The sequence below is a fragment of the Semicossyphus pulcher genome, unplaced genomic scaffold (assembly GCF_022749685.1).
Source record: "Semicossyphus pulcher isolate SPU_LCO1_2020_fin unplaced genomic scaffold, fSemPul1.0.p SCAF_13, whole genome shotgun sequence".
In the NCBI taxonomy this organism is placed as follows: domain Eukaryota; kingdom Metazoa; phylum Chordata; class Actinopteri; order Labriformes; family Labridae; genus Semicossyphus; species Semicossyphus pulcher.
This window is the reverse complement of record NW_027211637.1, coordinates 22899726-22918569: the sequence shown is the minus strand read 5'-3', so window position 1 is coordinate 22918569 and position 18844 is coordinate 22899726. Positions and strand designations below refer to the sequence as shown.

Sequence of the window (18844 nt, the reverse complement as noted above, 5' to 3'; positions counted from 1 at the left end):
TGAAATGCATTTCAACTTATAATTGAGTACCCTATTCTATAGTGCGGGATGGCTACTTTTACTTAAGTTAAGAAATTAAACAGTCTCTACTTGCACTCCACTGTGTTCGTCACAGTAAGACTGGTGACATATGCCTGAAAGTCACAGTCATGCTTGTGATTTAGTCAGGTCCTTATCTCACTCTTTACACTACATGCCATTCATTTAGCTTAGCAGTTCTGTGTTCAGTGTTTTTTCCCGTCCATCTCCGTTTCTCTTGCCGTGCTGCTTTGGGTCTGTCGTTTTAGCAGCCAAATGGAGCTGAGCAGCTGTCGGTTTTAGATGACAGAAACAACTTTCTGGATCCTCAATCAAAGACCTTCAGAGATGTGAGTATTAATTACCCATTTATTGTAAGCTACATAACAAACATTTTGCTTAATGTGTTAAAAGTAGCTTGATCACATCAACTCAAATTAGAGTTAATTCTGTATAATATAGAGAAGATTTACAGTTTATTTATAGTGATCATTTATACTTTGATGGTTCTCAGTAGCTATAAAACTATGAATAGAAAATAGGATGTAAATTAAGTTCCACAAACCCACAAATTTAGGTAGCACTGATACAATCTGAAACATGGACAATAGAAATAAGTGTTGGAAATGTTAAAGGAATACATAGTTCTTCTCACACAGTCAGCATATTAATAATGATGGAATAGACACATTGTAGTTGTATCAGTTTCCACTATAATATGTACAGTAACAAATTAAAACAGGCCTACTTGCTTTAAAGTCTTTCCAAATGCTAAACATCATAGACTGATCCCTTGTCTGTAACCTAAATGTAATTAGCTTTAGCGAGGTGCAAGGTAAGCCAATCAGATTTGATCTCCTTGCTTTGTCCCTAACGCCCCACTATCTTGTAACAGCAAGGTTAGAGAGTTGGAGAGTGTCATTTTCAGAAACCGTCTGAACTCGCTTGTGATAATACAATATCAGCTTGTACTTATTCTCAACAATAGACGTGCACATTAATCAAATACAGGGTTACAGAATCAGGCCTGGAACAGCTGTAAGGGTGTTTATTAATGACGTTATGGGCATGGACTGACAGGAATGTATGTAGATTATTGTTTTTCATGACAGTCCAGCAGAAAGCAGTAGTGATGTGTCTAAAGTGTGAGTTTTGGTTGAGGGGTGGGTCCTCTTATGTATTCCTGTACAGTAATAAGATTAGAAGTCTAATCCAGCAGGAGTCAGGAATAGCCTACACTCCCCCCAGGAGCCACTGACAGGAGCAACCTGCACATGGAGGACTGAGGACACAATCTTTGCTCTTTTTCCCAAACATTTTGATGTTGATTTATTCCCGTACTTGATCCGTCATCCCGGTTAGGTAGATGGCTTTCCGGACAGGACGGCAAAGGAGCCTGTGGGTACTTGTTTTGCCCCACCCCGCCTCTACAGAGATAATCTGAGACGAATCAAACCAAGCGAGACCACGGGATTGACTTTCCACAGAGCTGGAGAGGGAAAGACAACGTCAGAGCGGTGGAGGTTGATGTCAGTTGTTTTTACTTATTTTACTTTGCTGTTAAAAGTAGTTCATTTTGCACTTTGGTCTTGAGGAGTGAAAATGAAATTGTATTGTGATGAGCTACTGACATGCTAAACTAACATTAGCAGCTTGCCAAATGGATTATGTCTGCTTTACACGTGACTGAGTATGAGTTATGATGCTGATCTTTGAAAATGTGTATGTGTTAGTGGCTCACTTTAACATTTCTTTCATGGATGTTAACACTCAATCACAGTCTCAAACAAAGTCACATGCAGGCCAATAACACGTACAGCACAGGGTACTTATGAGAGGCCTTCTGCAGACTCGACAGTTCTGTATTTCATGCTTAAGAGTGCATCTGTAGTGTCTGTAATTTACAGAATGCATGATATGAAGTCTTTAATATAGCGTAACAAACTTGTTTATATGTGTGTGCAGGCTCTGCTATGACTGTGGATGTCAGCCTGAGTGACTGTTCATATGGCAGGCAATGCAATTACCACAGGGGGAACTCTGATGGAATACAGTGAGTAAGGACGGTGTTTGGTCATCATTAAAATGTATCTGTTAATGACTGGAGGTCAGTTAGGTGCTCTGCCACAACCACATTCACCAGGTGTTTATTCACCATGCTGTACATTTAAAATACATGTCACATATGTTAGAAGTGCGGCTATTTTTACTGTAATGCTCTGATAACACACTTACAAAGCCAGATGAGGATTAAACACGTCTACGTTAACACTTACCACTGACAATCTTAATTATTTAGGTCTTACAGAGCAACCTACATTTAATGGAGTCTCTTTGCTGCACTGCAACTTCTATTATTATTATTACCACCAATATAATAAGTGTTTTCTGTTTTCTTTCCCCCTATGACAGTCAGAGCCCCCAGGGCCAAGTACACACTAGTAGGAGAAGCGATACGTTATGTCATCCCTGCACATATGCAATGCTCGATCGGCTGTGGAGGACTACTCTGCAAGTATGACAACCCAAGTTACTGGAGAGATGACCAACAGGCCATTAAAGGCCTCTACTCATCCTGGTACACATGCATGTTTCACCTTAGTAGACATTAAACATTTAAAAAAAAAATTGATATCAAGTTAAAGTAATAATCTCGAAGATTTTCATGTATATAAATGTCTGTCATCTATCGCTGAAAGAGGTAGCGCAAAGGTGTTTGAGCCTATAGCCCACTGATGAAAGCCTTTGTATTTGCAGTATTACAGACTGGGTGTCTGGTGCAACTGTAGCGGAAAAAATCACAAGCGGCGCCCAGTTAGTGACATGTTTTCCATCACCCAGCAGTGGTTGGTCTGCCAGAGAGGGTAGGCGGAGCTAAGCGGCTGCTTTTCCGGTCTCTGCAAGTGATGCGAGTAAACAGTAATCTACTATGGCTGAACAAACAAAGAAAAGGTCGATGACGACAGATACAACTTCTAAAATAAGTGAAAATCCAAAGAATAAAGGAACTAACTCGACACTCAGATGAAGCAAACAGTCTAAAAAGGAAAGCGACCGTCAGCGAGGAAAATCAAGAGTTACAACTGGAGCCAACCGTGGACGTCACACATGCAACACCGTCTGGATATCTGGGAAGTGTGCTCCCGCGATTACTGTATCGCCATAGGTCCCGCTAAAGAGAAAGAAACTGAAATCTTCGAGATTAGCACTTTAAGGGTGTTGATTACTATGTTATATTCACACTGCTATTTTTGTCATTGTTTCAGGGTTAGTGATCATCTTCTCGCTATGTCCAGGCCGTCCACAGCAACAATTGAGAAGTACAAGATCATAGATCAATTCAAAAGGTACACGCAACTTCTTTCTTTTCTCTTTCAACACCTTCCTGACTAAGAGCCCACAGCATCTGAGGAGATGAGAATAATGAGGTGTTTATGTCTCTGTCTGTGCGTGTGTGTTTGTTTCAAGGAATGGTATTAAAACAGTGATCAACCTACAGATACCTGGTGAACACGCCAGCTGCGGAAACCCTCTGGAGCCAGAGAGCGGCTTCGCTTACCGCCCAGAGGTCTTTATGGAAAATGACAGTAAGTGCTTTAGGAGTAATTCTTCATAAACATGTATTGTTGCTCAGGTTTATCTGAAGACATCTTACCATTTCAGTTTATTTCTACAACTTTGGCTGGAGTGACTACGGAGTGGCAAGCCTTACCACTATGCTAGACATGGTGAAGGTCACGGCCTTCGCTCTGCAGGAGGGGAAGATCGCAGTCCACTGTCATGCTGGTCTTGGAAGAACAGGTAGCTTTATTCAGACTGTTGTTTAAAGTGTTTTTAACTTTGCATGAATGTCTGATCTGTCATCTGCACAAAGTGATTTACAGTGAAGTGTTCTCCTCTTTCCTCCAGGTGTGCTTTTAGCATGTTTCTTGGCCTACGCTACCAGGATGACTGCCAACCAGGCTATTCTATATGTACGTGCTAAACGCCCAAACTCCATCCAGACCCGAGGTCAGCTGCATTGCGTCAGAGAGTTTGTCCAATTCCTTTCCCCTTTGAGGTGTGTGTTTTCCAAGGCTGAGCCTCGATCAAACCCAGTCACCCTGCCCCAGTACCTGAACCGCCAGAGACACATATTGCACGGCTATGAGAGGAAGGAGCTGAAGAACCTGCCCAAGATTGTCCAGCTGGTGTCTCGGCTGCTGTTGGATATCGCAGAGAATCGAGAGGTGATCGAGGAGGACATTCTGGAGGCCCCGGATATTCATGACTTAGAGATGACTCTCAGCATCATTGAGCAGATGGGTCCTGAGCAGTTTGCAAAGGAGCCCCGCTTACCAGGAACGCCCACCTTACCCAGACATTTCAACGAGCCACCCATCTTCTACCATCGCAAAAGTCTGAGCTACAGCGAGTCCGACTTGAGACGACTAGGCCCTCAGCTTAACCTGCCCACACAACCTCTCGGCTCCCTGTCACAGAGTACTAATGATATTGCCATTTCCCCTCCAGAGGCCACTCGCCCTTTAGCACAGTGTGAACGCTGGAATAGCAACCCGTCTGACGTCTCACAAAGCTTAGGGGGCTCACTATGGCAAATCAAGAATGACGAAAACCAAAAAGACGGCTCCATTCTGGTGAGGAAAGTGACGCAGAGAGACTTCCAACGTAGCGAGTCTGTGGGAAACAGTGAACCCACCAAAAAGGGGAGCATGTTGTCCAGGTGGAAGGCAGAGCAGAGGGAAGAGTTAGCAATGAATGGGAAGAAGTCTGAAGTTAAACAAGAGGAGCAGTCAGAGGTGCCCTTCATCACCCTGCAGTCAGAGTTGTCCTTGGAGAGCAGGAGGCTGCTGGTGGCACAGGCTCTGGCAGTCGACATTTTTCTGGACGGGGAAGCAGGGCACAAGAGCAAAGTCCTGGCATGGCAGGTAACGAGGACCTTTGCATCAAAAACTTCTAACTGTTACTGTTAAGTCTTAGATTCATTGGTCACATAGTTGCTAAAGTAGAATGTGTATGGACAATGCTAATAAGTTGCCTCAGTCACATACAGACAGACAGGTTCTAACATGACCGCATGAATGTGTGCAGGCAGATCTGAACCAAGGCGGCGGCTGGGAAAGGCTGTGCTCGGAGCGCGATCCCTTCATCCTCTCTGGGCTCATGTGGTCATGGCTGGAGCAGCTTAAAGAGCCGGTCATCTCCGTCCAGCAAGCCAAAGCCCTGAACCCTTACAACGCTGATTCTCAAAGCGTCCTCAACACACTTGACCAGGTCAGTGCATATTGGAATATTGTGTACTGATTTAATGTTACAATTTCATTTAGCAGACACTTTTGTCCAAAGTGATGTGCATCTGAGAGTTGGTACAACACAAGCAAGGATGTAGACGAGAGGGAAGAACATGAGGTGTCGACAGGCAGTGCACAGAGGTTCTAATTTGAATGAAATGAAATGCTGGGACAACGAGGCTCCTAAGTTTCCTCCTAAGTGTAACCTTCCTTCTCATCTCTTCCCTAGGCCACTAAAGAAACATTAACGTGCATACTAGATTGTATGGCTCACATGCTGACGATACCAGAAGAGGTTGAAAATGCATTCCTGAAACGCACCATCAAGGCGGTCACCTGGGTAAGAAAACAAATGCACCTCATTATTTGTGATTGATTTCAACAATATAATTGATGATTTCATCATCGATCCTTGTTTGCTTTTGAACAGTTGGAATATGACTCAGAAGACGGAAGAAAAGTGTACGAGTCCATGACTTCAGTCCTACAGTGTGTCCTCTGGGACTTGAGATGTGTGGCCATAGAAGCAGAAGAGACGCAGGTGTCTCCTTGCTCTTTAACATAGGACATGTTTTATATATACAAAGTTCTGCCTGAACATTTATGTGGGGCCATGAAAGAGAAAAGAAAGCTTTTGTGCCTTTAACAAACTATTTAAATTCTTGTGTCAATGTTCGCTGAATATAAACATTTATCATTTTTAGGTTTTTATTGTTAATACATCATTTACAGTATTTTCTTACCTCAGTACCAGGTGGGGGTATCATACTGAAAACATGTGATCAAAATATACACTCACCGGCCACTTCATTATGTAGACCTGCTCAAATGCTTGTTAACGCAAATATCTGATCTGTCAATCACATGGCTGCAACTCAATGCATTTAGGCACGTGGGATTTTCACGCAAAACCATCTCTAGGGTTTACAGAGAATGGTCCGAAAAAGAGGAAAATATCCAGTGACAGCTCTCCCGGCGAAAACGCCTTGGTGATGGCAGAGGTCAGAGGAGAATGGCCGATAGCTGATAGAACACAAAAAGGAACTCAAATAACCATTCGATAAAACCGCAGCATCTCTGAACGCACAACAGAAGCAGATTGGCTACAGCAGCAGAAGGCCACACCGGGTGCCACTCCTGTCAGCTGTCGGCTACAATTCGCACGGGCTCACCAAAATCGGACAATAGAAGATCGGAAAAACATTGGCCTGGTCTGATGAGTCTCGATTTCTGCTGCGATATTTGGATGGTAGGGTCCGAATTAGGCGTAAACAACATGAAAGCACGGATTCATCCTGCCTTGTATGAACGGTTCAGGCTGCTGCTGGTGGTGTAACAGTGTGGGGGATATTTTCTTGGCACACTTTGATCATTTAAACGCCACAGCCTACCTGACCATGTCCATCGCTTAATGACCTCAGTGTCCCCACCTTCTGATGGCTACTTCCAGCAGGATAACGCGACACGTCGCAAAGCTCACATCATCAAAAGAGCGCCTTTGGGATGTGGTGGAACAGGAGATTCCCATCATGGATCTGCAGCAGCTGCGTTAAGCTATCATGTTACTATGGACCAAAATCTCTGAGGAATGTTTCCAGCACCTTGATGAATCTATGCCACGAAGAATTAAGGCAGTTCTGAAGGCAAAAAGGGGTCCAACACGGTACTAGCAAGGTGATGAGGCCGGTGAGTGTATATTCATGATACATTATGCCTTAACACAGGTAACAGCTCATACAGCAGCTACAGAAGCGTAGTTATCTTATACGTAAGGTAAACGTAATCTTATACCTGTACAGACTCATTTCATATCACGTATGTTGTGCTAAAAATATATAAATGCCTTTCCTATTACACAGCAACTCTTCTGTAATAAGTGTCACACTTTTCTGTAAACATAGTCTCACCATAAAACATCCTAATTGACTGTAAGCATATCTGATGAACAGTCCATAATAAACACAAATGTTCCTCCTTCCAGTATGTCGTGCAAACTGCTTACAGGCACCTTACTGTCGGTCAGTGATGCTCAGGAGGTGAATGAATAAGCTTTTAAGACATCTTTGCCATCAATCCCTTCTGCCGAGGCCACGATGCTGGAGTAGTCGCAGGTGACGTGGGTAAACCCTCTAGAAAACAGGGCACGGAGCATAAAGTAACAGGATTAGGAAATGACTGAGTGCCTGTATTCAGGCTAATGCATTACTATTAAACTCCGCTGCAAACTTGGCTGCAGACGTGTACTTAAGCGTGCAGCAAACAGTACCTGGACATTGTGTGAGAGCCTCCCAGTAAGTGGTATCGGCTCTCCAGACTCAACCCTTTGTCATTTTTCCATGTCAGTACTCGTAAGGAGAGGTCCTGAGAGGCCGTCACCACGCGGAAGCTATCCTGTAAATGTGACAACAGCACAAATTGATCCCTTTAATTTGCTCACTTTCACAAAGAGGGCATACTGTACTGTATTAAACGCAGAGTTTCCTCAGGGAATAAAACAGCTTACCACACATATAGAAGTGATAGGCATAGTGTGGTCTTTAAAGCTAGCAAGCAGTGCTCCTTTCAGGGAGTAGACCATTAGCTCCTGGCCAGCCGCCAACACTAAGCAGTTGCTGTCCTTGGCCTCCAGAAGGATGTTTGAGGACCTGTTGAGTCTCAGGGGGAAGGACTCCACCTGCTGGACTACAATAAGAAGAGATTCTAACTTATACCAGCAAAGGGTAAAGAAAACCCAGCTTTCAAACGCTTAAACTATGACATATGGATCTAATTTAGCAGAATCTGCACCTGCAGCTCAACAATATTTACAGTCAACAGTGGATTTTCCTTGAATGAGCCGCTAACTTATCACAGAGTCAGTGTCACATTAAAGTATATTAAAGTCTGCACATATCTCACCCTGGATCTCTGACTTGTACTTAGACTTTTTAATGCCGACATCGAACACAGTGAGGGCTTTGTTGTTCGGGCGCTGGTTGTGGTGGATGATGGCCAGTCTGGCAGGCTGGGTGGGTATGAAGACAGCAGCCTGGCACCCATTGACTGGCACAGACTGACACAGAGGATCTTCATCTTCAGTCGGGGAGGTCAAACTCTCAGTGTAAATTACCTGCCAACAAACCAAACAAAAGAAATGTATATCGACACACCTACTGTTATTGTACTGTGTCGTGTGTGCAGAGGTAACGTGGAAAAGGAGAAACCACAGGAGAGCAGAGCAAAGCAGGAAACGCACATTTAAAGTCAGGCTTACAAGAAAAAAAAACAAGAAATACCTTTGGACTTAGATCATCGTTGTCTTTAGTTCCAGCTGTGATCCATTTCTTGTCAGGTGACACGAGCAGGGTGTTGACTTTAAAGGAGTCGCACACCATGACACTGGACTTTTTGGTCAAAGCTGTATCAGCCAGTGTACAAACAGATCCCTGACTGGTTCCAACCTGAAACACAATATCATTAGACAAATACAAGAATAAATTAGTTTCAGGTATACACGCAGAAGAATTGTGGGGTAACTCACAGTCAGGAACCAACTGTTGTTGATGCTGTACTGCAGTAATGTACAGTGTGGAGATGAAGCATTAAAGGAGGCCACTTCCTGTCCCGTCTGACCCTGCCAGGTCTTGATGAGACCCATGGAGTCTGCTGTGATCACAACTTCATGCTGTTCATCACATATAATCGCTGTCAGAGGACTCTGCACAGGACTGCACCACAGGAGTTCACCCTGAGGGGAAAAGGGTGCAACATGAGGTTAATGCCTCGTGGGTTAGAGCCTTTATTCTTTTGGCTGTTCAGCTTTCAATCAAGGACGGGCAAATACCGGTATTTGAGATCTGATTCAGTAGTGTTCATCCATTTATGGCGGATGAATACATAAACAAAATGTTATCAAGGTAACTGGACTAACATTCTGGATGTTCCAGGCTCGAACAGTACCATCAGTAGAGGCGCTGCAGACTGTGGCGCTGCTGCTCCACAGGTCAGGGCGCTGATCTGAATTCCCCTGCAGGTACACTAAGCCCACCACCCCGCCTGATAGAAAAAGCATGTCACATACAGAAATGAGCTGACAGACATAATGAAGTCACGCAAAAGAGAATCCACACAGAGTCAGCATACCTGTGTGTCCTCTGAGGCTCTTGCAGGTGTAACCTCCTGACCGGCCTTTCGTCATCTTCACCTCCAAGTGGGAACGTCGGAGGAAGTATCTCTTCCACGAGTGATTCACCTGTTCGCTCCCCAAGACGGTAAAGTTACAGAAAGTCCAGCGCTGCAGACACATCCGCCTGAGGGGAACACAGGAATGGATGTTGACATACAGTATGTTTTGATTTGGTGGATGAAGAATTCAGAGCTTTACTTCAGTAAACGTAGTGATAACATCGTGTATGTACTCGGTTACAAGTAAAAGTACTTCATTCAAACTTTATCATCTACAAAAAGATCAGCATTAAAATAAACTTAAAGTACAAAACTTATAGAACCCATCATGTAGAATTGTCCCTTTCAAAATAATATTATAAGCTACTGTTGAATTCTGCTTACTGATGCATTTATGTACACTTTATCGTAATGCTGTAGCTGGTAAAGGGAGGACACCGTTTTACGTATAGGCTATATTTAATTTAACCAATGCATCAAGTATTATCTATATTATATATTATATAATTCATGATAATTTATGTGATTACATTTTGTATTTTCAACTTAAAATCTGCACATACACTCGTAATCAAAGTGATCAAAGAAAGGTTCACTGAGTGAAGTAAAAAGTAGTTTAGTACAGTACTTCTCACCACTAGCATCAACGTTAGAAAATAAATGAAAGAAATGACCAGACAGAGCTCACCTCCATAACCAAGGAGTCTCTGCGGCTTCATGCCAATCCTGAAAAGTGGAACATTTAGATCACAAATCGGACACTTTAAGAAATTATAATAGCATAAATAAGCTACTTCCGCATGTTGGACACTCCTCTCTTACCTGACACACACTTGAAGCACTGATTAAATCCTCCTCCGTCAGGAATGTAAAAATGTGAATAAGACAATCCCCGATGAGATACGGCTGGTGAGGGTCCATACTTACATTAATAGCGCTGTACCCCTCACTATCTATCTAAGTGATGTACTTTACAGCACGTCAAAGCGGCAGCTAGTCGAAGTTTGGACAGGCTACGGAAAGAACACAGGGACACGCGGAGTGGTTTGTTTACGTTTTAGCCTGTAATGTCTTCACTGCGCCACCAGATGTCGCCATTATATAAGGTAGGTGATCCGGGATAGAGGCGCACTACAGATAGCGCGCAAAAATGTGAGTAGAAAGTAATAATAACTTCATGTAAATGTTAATATTTCTTCTTTTGAATATGAAAACATTCTAAACGCCACGACTGTAAGTGTAACATCTCATAAATGTGGGATTTAACCACGTTTTAAATGCTAGAGTGAAGATATAATCAGTTATTTAGGGTCTAGTTTTGATTTGGTTGCCTAATAATTTCATTTATTGAAAAAAATCAATGAATCTTATTTGCCTTTGTGTTAAAATTGTATATTTTCAGCTTTCTGTGATGCTTCTTTTTGGCAACTGAGGAAAAAATATATACATTTGAGCAAAACCTGCGTAAAAATAAACTTATGGCAACCTTACTTTAAGCCCTGACCCACTTAACAACCAAATAAAAAAGCTTCTCCAATCAGTCAAGGTGAATCCACAGCAGAGCAGCGTGTGTGTGCGTGTGTGTGTATGAATGTGTGTGTGCTGAGATTCAGCCCTGGCGGGATTCTTCAGCAGGGCCCCATCCTGTGAACACGCCCCAGATAGATGAGCCAGATATATAGCCAAGACCTGCGGGTAGCAGAGGAACTGTGAGAAAGAGATAATCGCAACTGCTCACCCCAAGGGTTACCTGTGACACCCTCGCAATGACAAGAGGGCCCAGCGGAAGGGGGCCACGTAAAGGGAGTCTGGATGATACCTTAACCGGCAATTTGTAAAAGAAAGTTCCTGAGCGTGAGCTATTTTTTTTATGCTTTTCGTCATTTTGGAGTCCCCTTGGAGTTACCTGCGCTGTGATCGATCGGAGGATAAGCGAGCCGAGTTACTCATCAGCTCCACAGATCGGTGCATGAAACTGAGAGCCGGGCCGCAATGAGTCGGAGAACGAGACGCTGGATTTTAAGAGTTTTACTTTGTCTGGGAATTGTTTATTTGAAAATTGGGTGAGCTGCGCTTATTTGACTCCTCGATGGTTTGTTGTAGGTTTTATCCAAACATACACAAAACTTCAATAACTGAAGAATGACAATAAGACTTTTATCTGATGTTGGTTCTTCAAAAGCTCCTATTGTATCCCGTATTTACCCAGAAGCAGATAGCTGATGATTTTATAAACGATAAATAACACATTAAGGGAAGAGCTTAAACTTGTCTCAGTCAGACTCGTGGCAACTGCGTCCTTTCCAGTGAATGACATTTTACCTTTAAAGTTGGGTTAAACTCGTACTGGCATGATATTTTTTTAACTTATAGAATTATTCTAGTGGTGCATCTTAGTCCAGTCATGTTATAAAACCTCTTTAAAAGTAAAAATAATGTAGTAATTTCTATTGTTAAAACTACCTGCACTCCTCATAGATTTAGTTCATATTTAAATCAGCTACTTTTTAGTATCTAAAGGTGGAAATAAAGATGATTTTTAAAAGTTATGGGAACTCTTTAAATGTGAAAAAAAAAAAACAATGTTAGAAAAAGAATAAATGGTTGATGACTATTTTTTTCTCAGTCATCTCCATCTTCCGTTCACAGTGGCTTCTCGTCGGTGGTGGCCCTAGGTGCGAGCATAATCTGTAACAAGATCCCCGGTTTGGCCCCCAGACAACGGATTATCTGCCAGAGTCGCCCCGATGCCATTATCGTCATCGGAGAGGGAGCCCAAATGGGCATCAACGAGTGTCAGTTTCAGTTCAAAAACGGGCGCTGGAACTGCTCTGCGCTGGGGGAGAGGACAGTCTTCGGAAAAGAGTTGAAAGTGGGTATGTTGCTGTCTGTTAACGTTTGTTTACAAGTTGACACGTTTTTTTATTGTCCAGCAGAAAACACAGTTAATCAATCGCCTCAGACGTGGATGCGTATTTGTTGTGCGTAATGCGTAAAATGCGCACTGTCCTTACCTCTGATTTCTCTTACCAGGGCCAATACTTAAAGTGAAACTCAAGAATTTGGCATTTCAATAAGTTCAATTATAAAATGATGACTTGTAAAAATAAAAAAAGTTATGACCTTGACATGAATCCTTTTCAAAATGTTTTATGATCTCCAGTCAAATTCTGCACCAGGCGAACAAAATACACATCTACCCTGTGTTATTGCGTCCATATACAAGAAGAAGCAGCCTCCCATAAGGTGCCAGCAGTGTCATTTACATCAGGCCTAGTTTTCCTCCAGACTTCTCATTGAGCATGTATAAAAGGCATCTGAAGCCAGCACAGTAACAAAGCTCTTCTGAATGTTTGCAGCCTCTCTTTTCAGGCAGCCCGAGTCTCTGGAGACACATTTTCACTGGTCTTTATCCTGTCTAGTGATGGGTGCTGTGGCTCCCACTGTAAGGACGTAGCTCTTACCACGGGTATAAGTTACAGTGTGAGGCAGAGCCAAGAGGAAAACGAGGCCTGAAAGTTCTAAATTAGAGAAACAAATTGGTTTAAATCGACGATCCTAGAGCTGAGACGAGAGCCTGCTCGGAAGAGCGGATGAACTTCAGGGAATGCTGGAATTATGGCTGGAGTTTTGCTGCTCGTTTGTTGGCTAATTCGAATAGATAAGATGGATTAAAAGCAGCTGGATGCGGAGGATATCAATACTAGGAAGGTCTAACAAGGTTTAATGAAGGATAATAATTTGTCTAAATATGCCTTTAGGGTTTGATTACACAGAAACGCCATTTGAATAAAAATCCAAACACCCTTCCCGACAATGGTCAGAAGCTTGGACCAGCTGTTTGAGGCCTGCTGCTGTTGGAGAGAAAGGATTAGCTACCCTTCATGCTGTTGACGTGAAAACAGCGCTGTTTGACAATCTGTTCCTTCATGAATGAGACAGTTTTAGCTCATCAAGAGTCTCGGTCTGCGTTTCCTAGGCTGGAGTTGAAGTCTGCGGCTTGGACAGCCGTACCGAATAGATTGGTTTCACCGATCAGATTAGCGCAGGAGGCCGATGGTTGTAAATGAATGCTATTGTTGACGCCCGAGCAGAGCGGGGCTGTGTTGCTTGCGATTGTTCTTAAAGCGAAGGAAGAATGACCAGTGGGCTGACATAATGCTTGTGGGTGATGCAAGGTGCCTCAGCTTTGAGCTGTTTTAGGCCTCAGCTCTGTTTGCTCTGCACGAGAAGAGGCTCATGCATGACTCTGCAGAGATGAAAGAGAAGCAAACATGGCAGAAGAGCAGCAAACTGGCACTTCTAGTTCCACCTTTCGGAATATCCAGTCGACCGTCTTCCTTAATATCTTCCACCTCTCATTACACGCTTATGAAGAATTCATACCATCTCTTCTTGTGGTGAACTCATGCACTCACAACTGCAGGGGAAAAATTAACAACGGTGCAGTCAGAACTGGCTGCCTGCACCGACACACCTTCTTTTTTGGCTCGGAGCCCACTGAGTCTATAAAAACGTCCACATAATTGATGCCTCAATATGAGTTTTTTTTTTTTCAATGGCATGGGCACACATCCAAGATGTTTATCGGAAAACATGGCAGCCTCGCATGGTGAACCGAGTGGCAGGAGGAAGCGCAAACACGGTATCGTGTTTGTTTTGGACAAACAAAGACGAGAAGAGTTTATTTACACACAGATATGATGGATGGGATCACCGCGAGTTTCCTGTTTGCATGAAGATGAATCACAGATCTGGAAATTAAAAACATGCTGCTTGTTGATCATGTTTACGATCGTGCATATTTATTTCCTCATGAGCTGTTTCACGTTGTTTTACAAGGAAAAAGTGCTGCTTTGTTTGCGCTATAGGCCGTACAGACATTACATTAGACTCTCTCTTTGTGGTGTCCTTTTTTTGCGTATTAGATCTTTGCTTCAGGATCCGTCCCGTCAGATTAACCTTAACTTATTCGTCGATATTTCTGTGTGCGTGTAAATGATTTGTGAGCCGGACTTGGGCGAGATAACGGCAGGATGAAGATTCTGATGTCAGTGCCTTATGAGTTTACACAGAATGTTTCTGAGCGGATCAATAGCCCCTCCTTGACGACAACCCTCTTATTCATGCTGCTTTGTTGACTATACCCACAGCCGCCATTTTGGTTCACGGGCAGGACAGTTTCCAGGTCAGGTTTCAAAACACTGCAGCCCTTGAGTGATATGTCAGTGAGGCTGTGATGCAAGCGCACACACTGTTAATAATTAATCTCATTTTCCTTTTTAGAAATAGACATTCTCTATTTCAACATCTCACTGCACACCTGCAACACTTAATCATCTTTTCTTCCCTCTTCTCCCAGGCAGTAAAGAAGCAGCGTTCACCTACGCCATCATCGCAGCAGGGGTGGCCCACGCCATCACGGCGGCCTGCACGCAGGGCAACCTGAGCGACTGTAGCTGTGACAAGGAGAAGCAGGGTTTCTACAGCATGGACCAAGGCTGGAAGTGGGGAGGCTGCTCAGCGGACATCAGCTACGGCCTGGGCTTCTCCAAAGTGTTCATCGATGCTCGGGAGGTCAAACAGAACGCGAGGACACTCATGAACCTCCATAATAACGAGGTGGGACGGAAGGTAAGTGATCAGCGCAGGGTTAATTGAAACCTTCAAGGCTCAGAGAACATAAGCGATGACTAAATCTGATGGCGAACTGCTCTCAAGGCGGGCCGGTCAGTCCCTGGCATGATGCGGTGTGGGTGAACCTTTGCCAAAGCTCCGGGCATTCGGGCCAAGACTGAACAAGCAGCGGAATAAAAGGCTGCTTTTAGAGGACGAGCAGTCTAAGTGGCAGGGTTTGATTACAGCCCAGATCGCGGCACTGAAAACAGATTGACACTGTACAAAAAGGCATTAGCCCTGTCCCTGCATGCTTTGCACCACTGGGACAGTATACTGTTACCTTTATGACAATCCCCACCCAAAATCTCGCTCTAATATCATAAACCCACATCAGGGGCTTGTACACGCAGCACAGGGGTGTTTAATGTTTAATCATCGTAGAGTTGCATGGAGTTTGGTTGCTGTATAGAAGAGGGTAGTTCTTTAAAGTTTCTACTTCAAGCGAAAGTTACAGAGAGTATTGTAACGTAAAAAAACACTCAACCGGAGACAACAAAGTTGGGAGGAAAAACAAAAACGAGACTAATTTAGTCGAGAAGGATGCTTTTCAGAGCCCTGCAGCGTGACAAAGAGACTCCAGTGAGTCTAGAGGTTAGAGATTGAGTGCAGTGATGTGCCAAACAGCTAAAGTGAGGTAGCAGTTAGGGAAGAAGAAAGAAGCAGCTTTGCCCAAGTTAACTCGTATCCCCTCTCTCTCTCCCTCTCCGTCTCCCCGTGCCAAACCGGCCTGATTCACACGACCCACACGTCCATCCCGACACCGGCTGAAAAAGCGTCCTCACACACAATTGTACCTAGTAGATCATTTCGTACGTGCGTTTCAGGGCCATGAATTCAAATTGGCTTATCTGGACAGCTAAATTGCCTCCAAAGAGCCTCCAAAGTCTGCATTTGTTGGTTCAAACTTTGCAGTTTTTCGCTCCTTTCTGCCAATAAATGGCCCCTCTGTTTTGATACCTACCCCCCCCTTCGCCTCTTTTATTTATGCTAATCAAAAGCAGTGACACTGAGCAGGAGCTCCCCGCTCGGAGACGTCCACACAAAGGCTGTCACAAGTGTTGGTCACAGAACAACTGATGGATTAGAGGGTTGAAGCCAAGGGTTTTATGAAGTGGTTTGCTCAGGGGAAAGTTGTTTTTTTTTCAAGTTCACACGTCTGTATTTGGGTTTTAGTGTTTTATAGTTCACTTGCCAAGAACACAGACGCGTAAATATCTCGCCAAAGGCTTTAGGAGGCGATATAGGAGACCAAACGAGTCGCATTTTAGCAAAAGGAAATTGCAATTGACCTTGTTGCTAAAGAAAATTCCAGTTTGAGTCAATGGCACTTCTCTTTGTCATCGGTTGAGGGTTTAGCGGTAATCCTAGTCACTCGGCGCCTTGTACAGTCACTCTTGACATTTGTGTGTTGTGTGTGGTGACTACACACACAGAGCCTGAAACCTGATACATTATTTTGGCTTCTGTGTGTATGGTATCACACAGCTACGTGGTGGGGCTGTATTTAATCACTGACTGTAGTGTATCAGTGAGTTACATTGTTATTAAGTTGCATGTTTGTCTTTTGCCTTGAAGTAAAACAGCTGAAAAAGAAATGAGCAGGGTTTGAGACTACACAGACATTTTATGAACCAATTACAGCCTGAAAAATATAATAATAAGGCTACATGACTCTGACTACATTACTAACTTGTTTTTGTGCGTCTAGGTCCTGGAGAAGAACATGCGGCTGGAATGCAAGTGTCATGGCGTCTCGGGCTCCTGCACCACCAAAACCTGCTGGACTACACTTCCCAAGTTCCGCGAGCTCGGCTACATTCTCAAGGAGAAGTATGCCCACGCCGTGCACGTGGAACCGGTCAAAGCCAGCCGCAACAAGCGCCCCAAATTCCTCAAGATCAAGAAGCCTTACTCGTACCGGAAGCCCATGGATACAGACCTGGTGTACATAGACAAGTCGCCCAACTACTGCGAGGTGGACCCTGTGACGGGGAGCCTGGGGACGCAGGGCAGGGTGTGCAACAAGACTATGATGCAGCACATCAGCGGCTGCGACCTGATGTGCTGCGGCCGGGGGTACAACACACACCAGTACTCCCGCGTGTGGCAGTGCAACTGCAAGTTCCTGTGGTGCTGCTACGTGAAGTGCAACACGTGCAGCGAGAGGACAGAGGTGTACACATGCAAATGAGGATATTTATTGGATGGTGTGTTTGTGTGTGTGTGTGTATGTGTGTGTGTGTGTGTGTGTGTGTGTGTGCGATGATGTCTGCGAGCGTGTGGGTTCATGTCTTTGTGTTTTCATGGATAAACTGGAACTGTTCGACTTTACAAGAAGGCTGCTATTACAGTCTTTTCATACACAATGAGGGACTACTGTACTGTGTGTACACTAAGCTGAAGATGGGGCGTCATGAATCTGGTTTTGCACACAGAGCTCTTCGAAACTCCTCGTGGACTGTTTTTTTTGGGGTGCAATAATTGAAAACGTGACTAAAAAAGGGAGAAAGTGCACCCTGGCATGTTGGACTGAAGCTAAATGTCAAGACTTTAAGCTATACGGACATGTTGCGACGCTTGTTGCGACACTTCGGAAATGGACGACGCCAATGCAAATGAATTATGGTGGATGTGATTGCTGGGCAGGACACACTGCCGTCGTTCTCGCTCTGTGCACAGATGACATGACAGCCATTTGGAATATTTAACACACTGTATTTAGAGAATGAAAATAATTAATATTAATTTATTCTATAAGAAAACTACTGATTTTGTCCGTTATGGATCATAAATAACTAAACGTCGGGAGGTTTTAGTTTATTAAAGCAATCGGAACGTGTCGACGGTTAACACACTGGATTTGAACCTGCTGTTGCTCCAGATGAAACTGCTGTAGGCTACTCACACTGACCTCCTGACCCTCTCATGAGTTCGTCTTCCCTCTGTTTGCTGCTAGTCTAGAGACTCCCTCTCGTCGAGGTCGAAGGCTGTACGCTCTGCTGACTGCCTTCAACGGCATCGCTTACTTCAGGCCGATTTTTAGCTGAACAGGTCGTATTCACTGATCAAAAACACGGGCACATTCTCCACTTTTGGTAAATATTGGTTAATAGAGTATATTTTGTAAAAGCCTATTTTTATATGAATGTCTTATTTATATCTTTTGCATATTCATTGACCCTGACACCTGTTTTTAAACCCCTGTGAATGAAAGAGCTGATATGTGTACGTTGGCCCCTGCTGTCACTGCCATAGTTGTATATTGTAAGTGATAGAAACTGTTTATATGTGTCTGTGTTCAAACGTCTGTGTTTACTGCGTTTCATGACTACTACTGATGGAATACAGGAACAGAATAACACTAACACAGGATTTCCATTATTGCTTCCTTGTGTATCAAGACACACTGATGATGGGAAAGAACTATGGGGAATGTCGTGTTTTAAAGGAAACAAACCTAGAGTTCAGTTTTGCACTGATTAAATATATGTAAAACAGCTGCTGTAAATGAAAAAGCTAAAAGTGACAGTGTTTCGAGCAGAGGTCTCTACACCAGCTCCTGGAGAGCTATCTTCCTGCATGTTTTAGGTTTCTCCGTATTCTAACACACCTGATTTGAATGATCTGCTCGTTATCAACCAACTGAAGCGTCTCAGGGGATTGATAACGAGCAAACATTCGAATCAGGTGTG

The 18844-nt window shown here is 43.7% G+C and overlaps 3 protein-coding genes across 3 annotated transcripts; 2 read left to right on the top strand and 1 right to left on the bottom strand.

Annotated features, from left to right (window-relative positions):
* The first annotated feature begins 2025 nt into the window (after positions 1-2025).
* ptpdc1b (protein tyrosine phosphatase domain containing 1b) lies at positions 2026-5896 on the top strand. The gene is made up of 9 exons (XM_069659386.1): positions 2026-2071; positions 2431-2596; positions 3285-3365; positions 3487-3605; positions 3682-3819; positions 3928-4946; positions 5110-5292; positions 5539-5649; positions 5740-5896. The coding sequence occupies exons 1-9, from the start codon at positions 2026-2028 to the stop codon at positions 5872-5874; spliced, it is 1998 nt and encodes a 665-aa protein (XP_069515487.1). The 3' UTR covers positions 5875-5896.
* A 155-nt stretch (positions 5897-6051) lies between these two features.
* Positions 6052-10454, bottom strand: fbxw12 (F-box and WD repeat domain containing 12). The gene is made up of 10 exons (XM_069660496.1): positions 10296-10454; positions 10162-10199; positions 9432-9598; positions 9220-9344; positions 8830-9036; positions 8585-8749; positions 8208-8418; positions 7813-7991; positions 7576-7700; positions 6052-7438 (listed from the first exon to the last, which is right to left on the bottom strand). The coding sequence occupies exons 1-10, from the start codon at positions 10392-10394 to the stop codon at positions 7339-7341; spliced, it is 1416 nt and encodes a 471-aa protein (XP_069516597.1). The 5' UTR covers positions 10395-10454; the 3' UTR covers positions 6052-7338.
* A 742-nt stretch (positions 10455-11196) lies between these two features.
* LOC138589308 (protein Wnt-7a) lies at positions 11197-18566 on the top strand. The gene is made up of 4 exons (XM_069659531.1): positions 11197-11536; positions 12123-12349; positions 14836-15107; positions 16861-18566. The coding sequence occupies exons 1-4, from the start codon at positions 11466-11468 to the stop codon at positions 17341-17343; spliced, it is 1053 nt and encodes a 350-aa protein (XP_069515632.1). The 5' UTR covers positions 11197-11465; the 3' UTR covers positions 17344-18566.
* Positions 18567-18844: the final 278 nt, after the last annotated feature.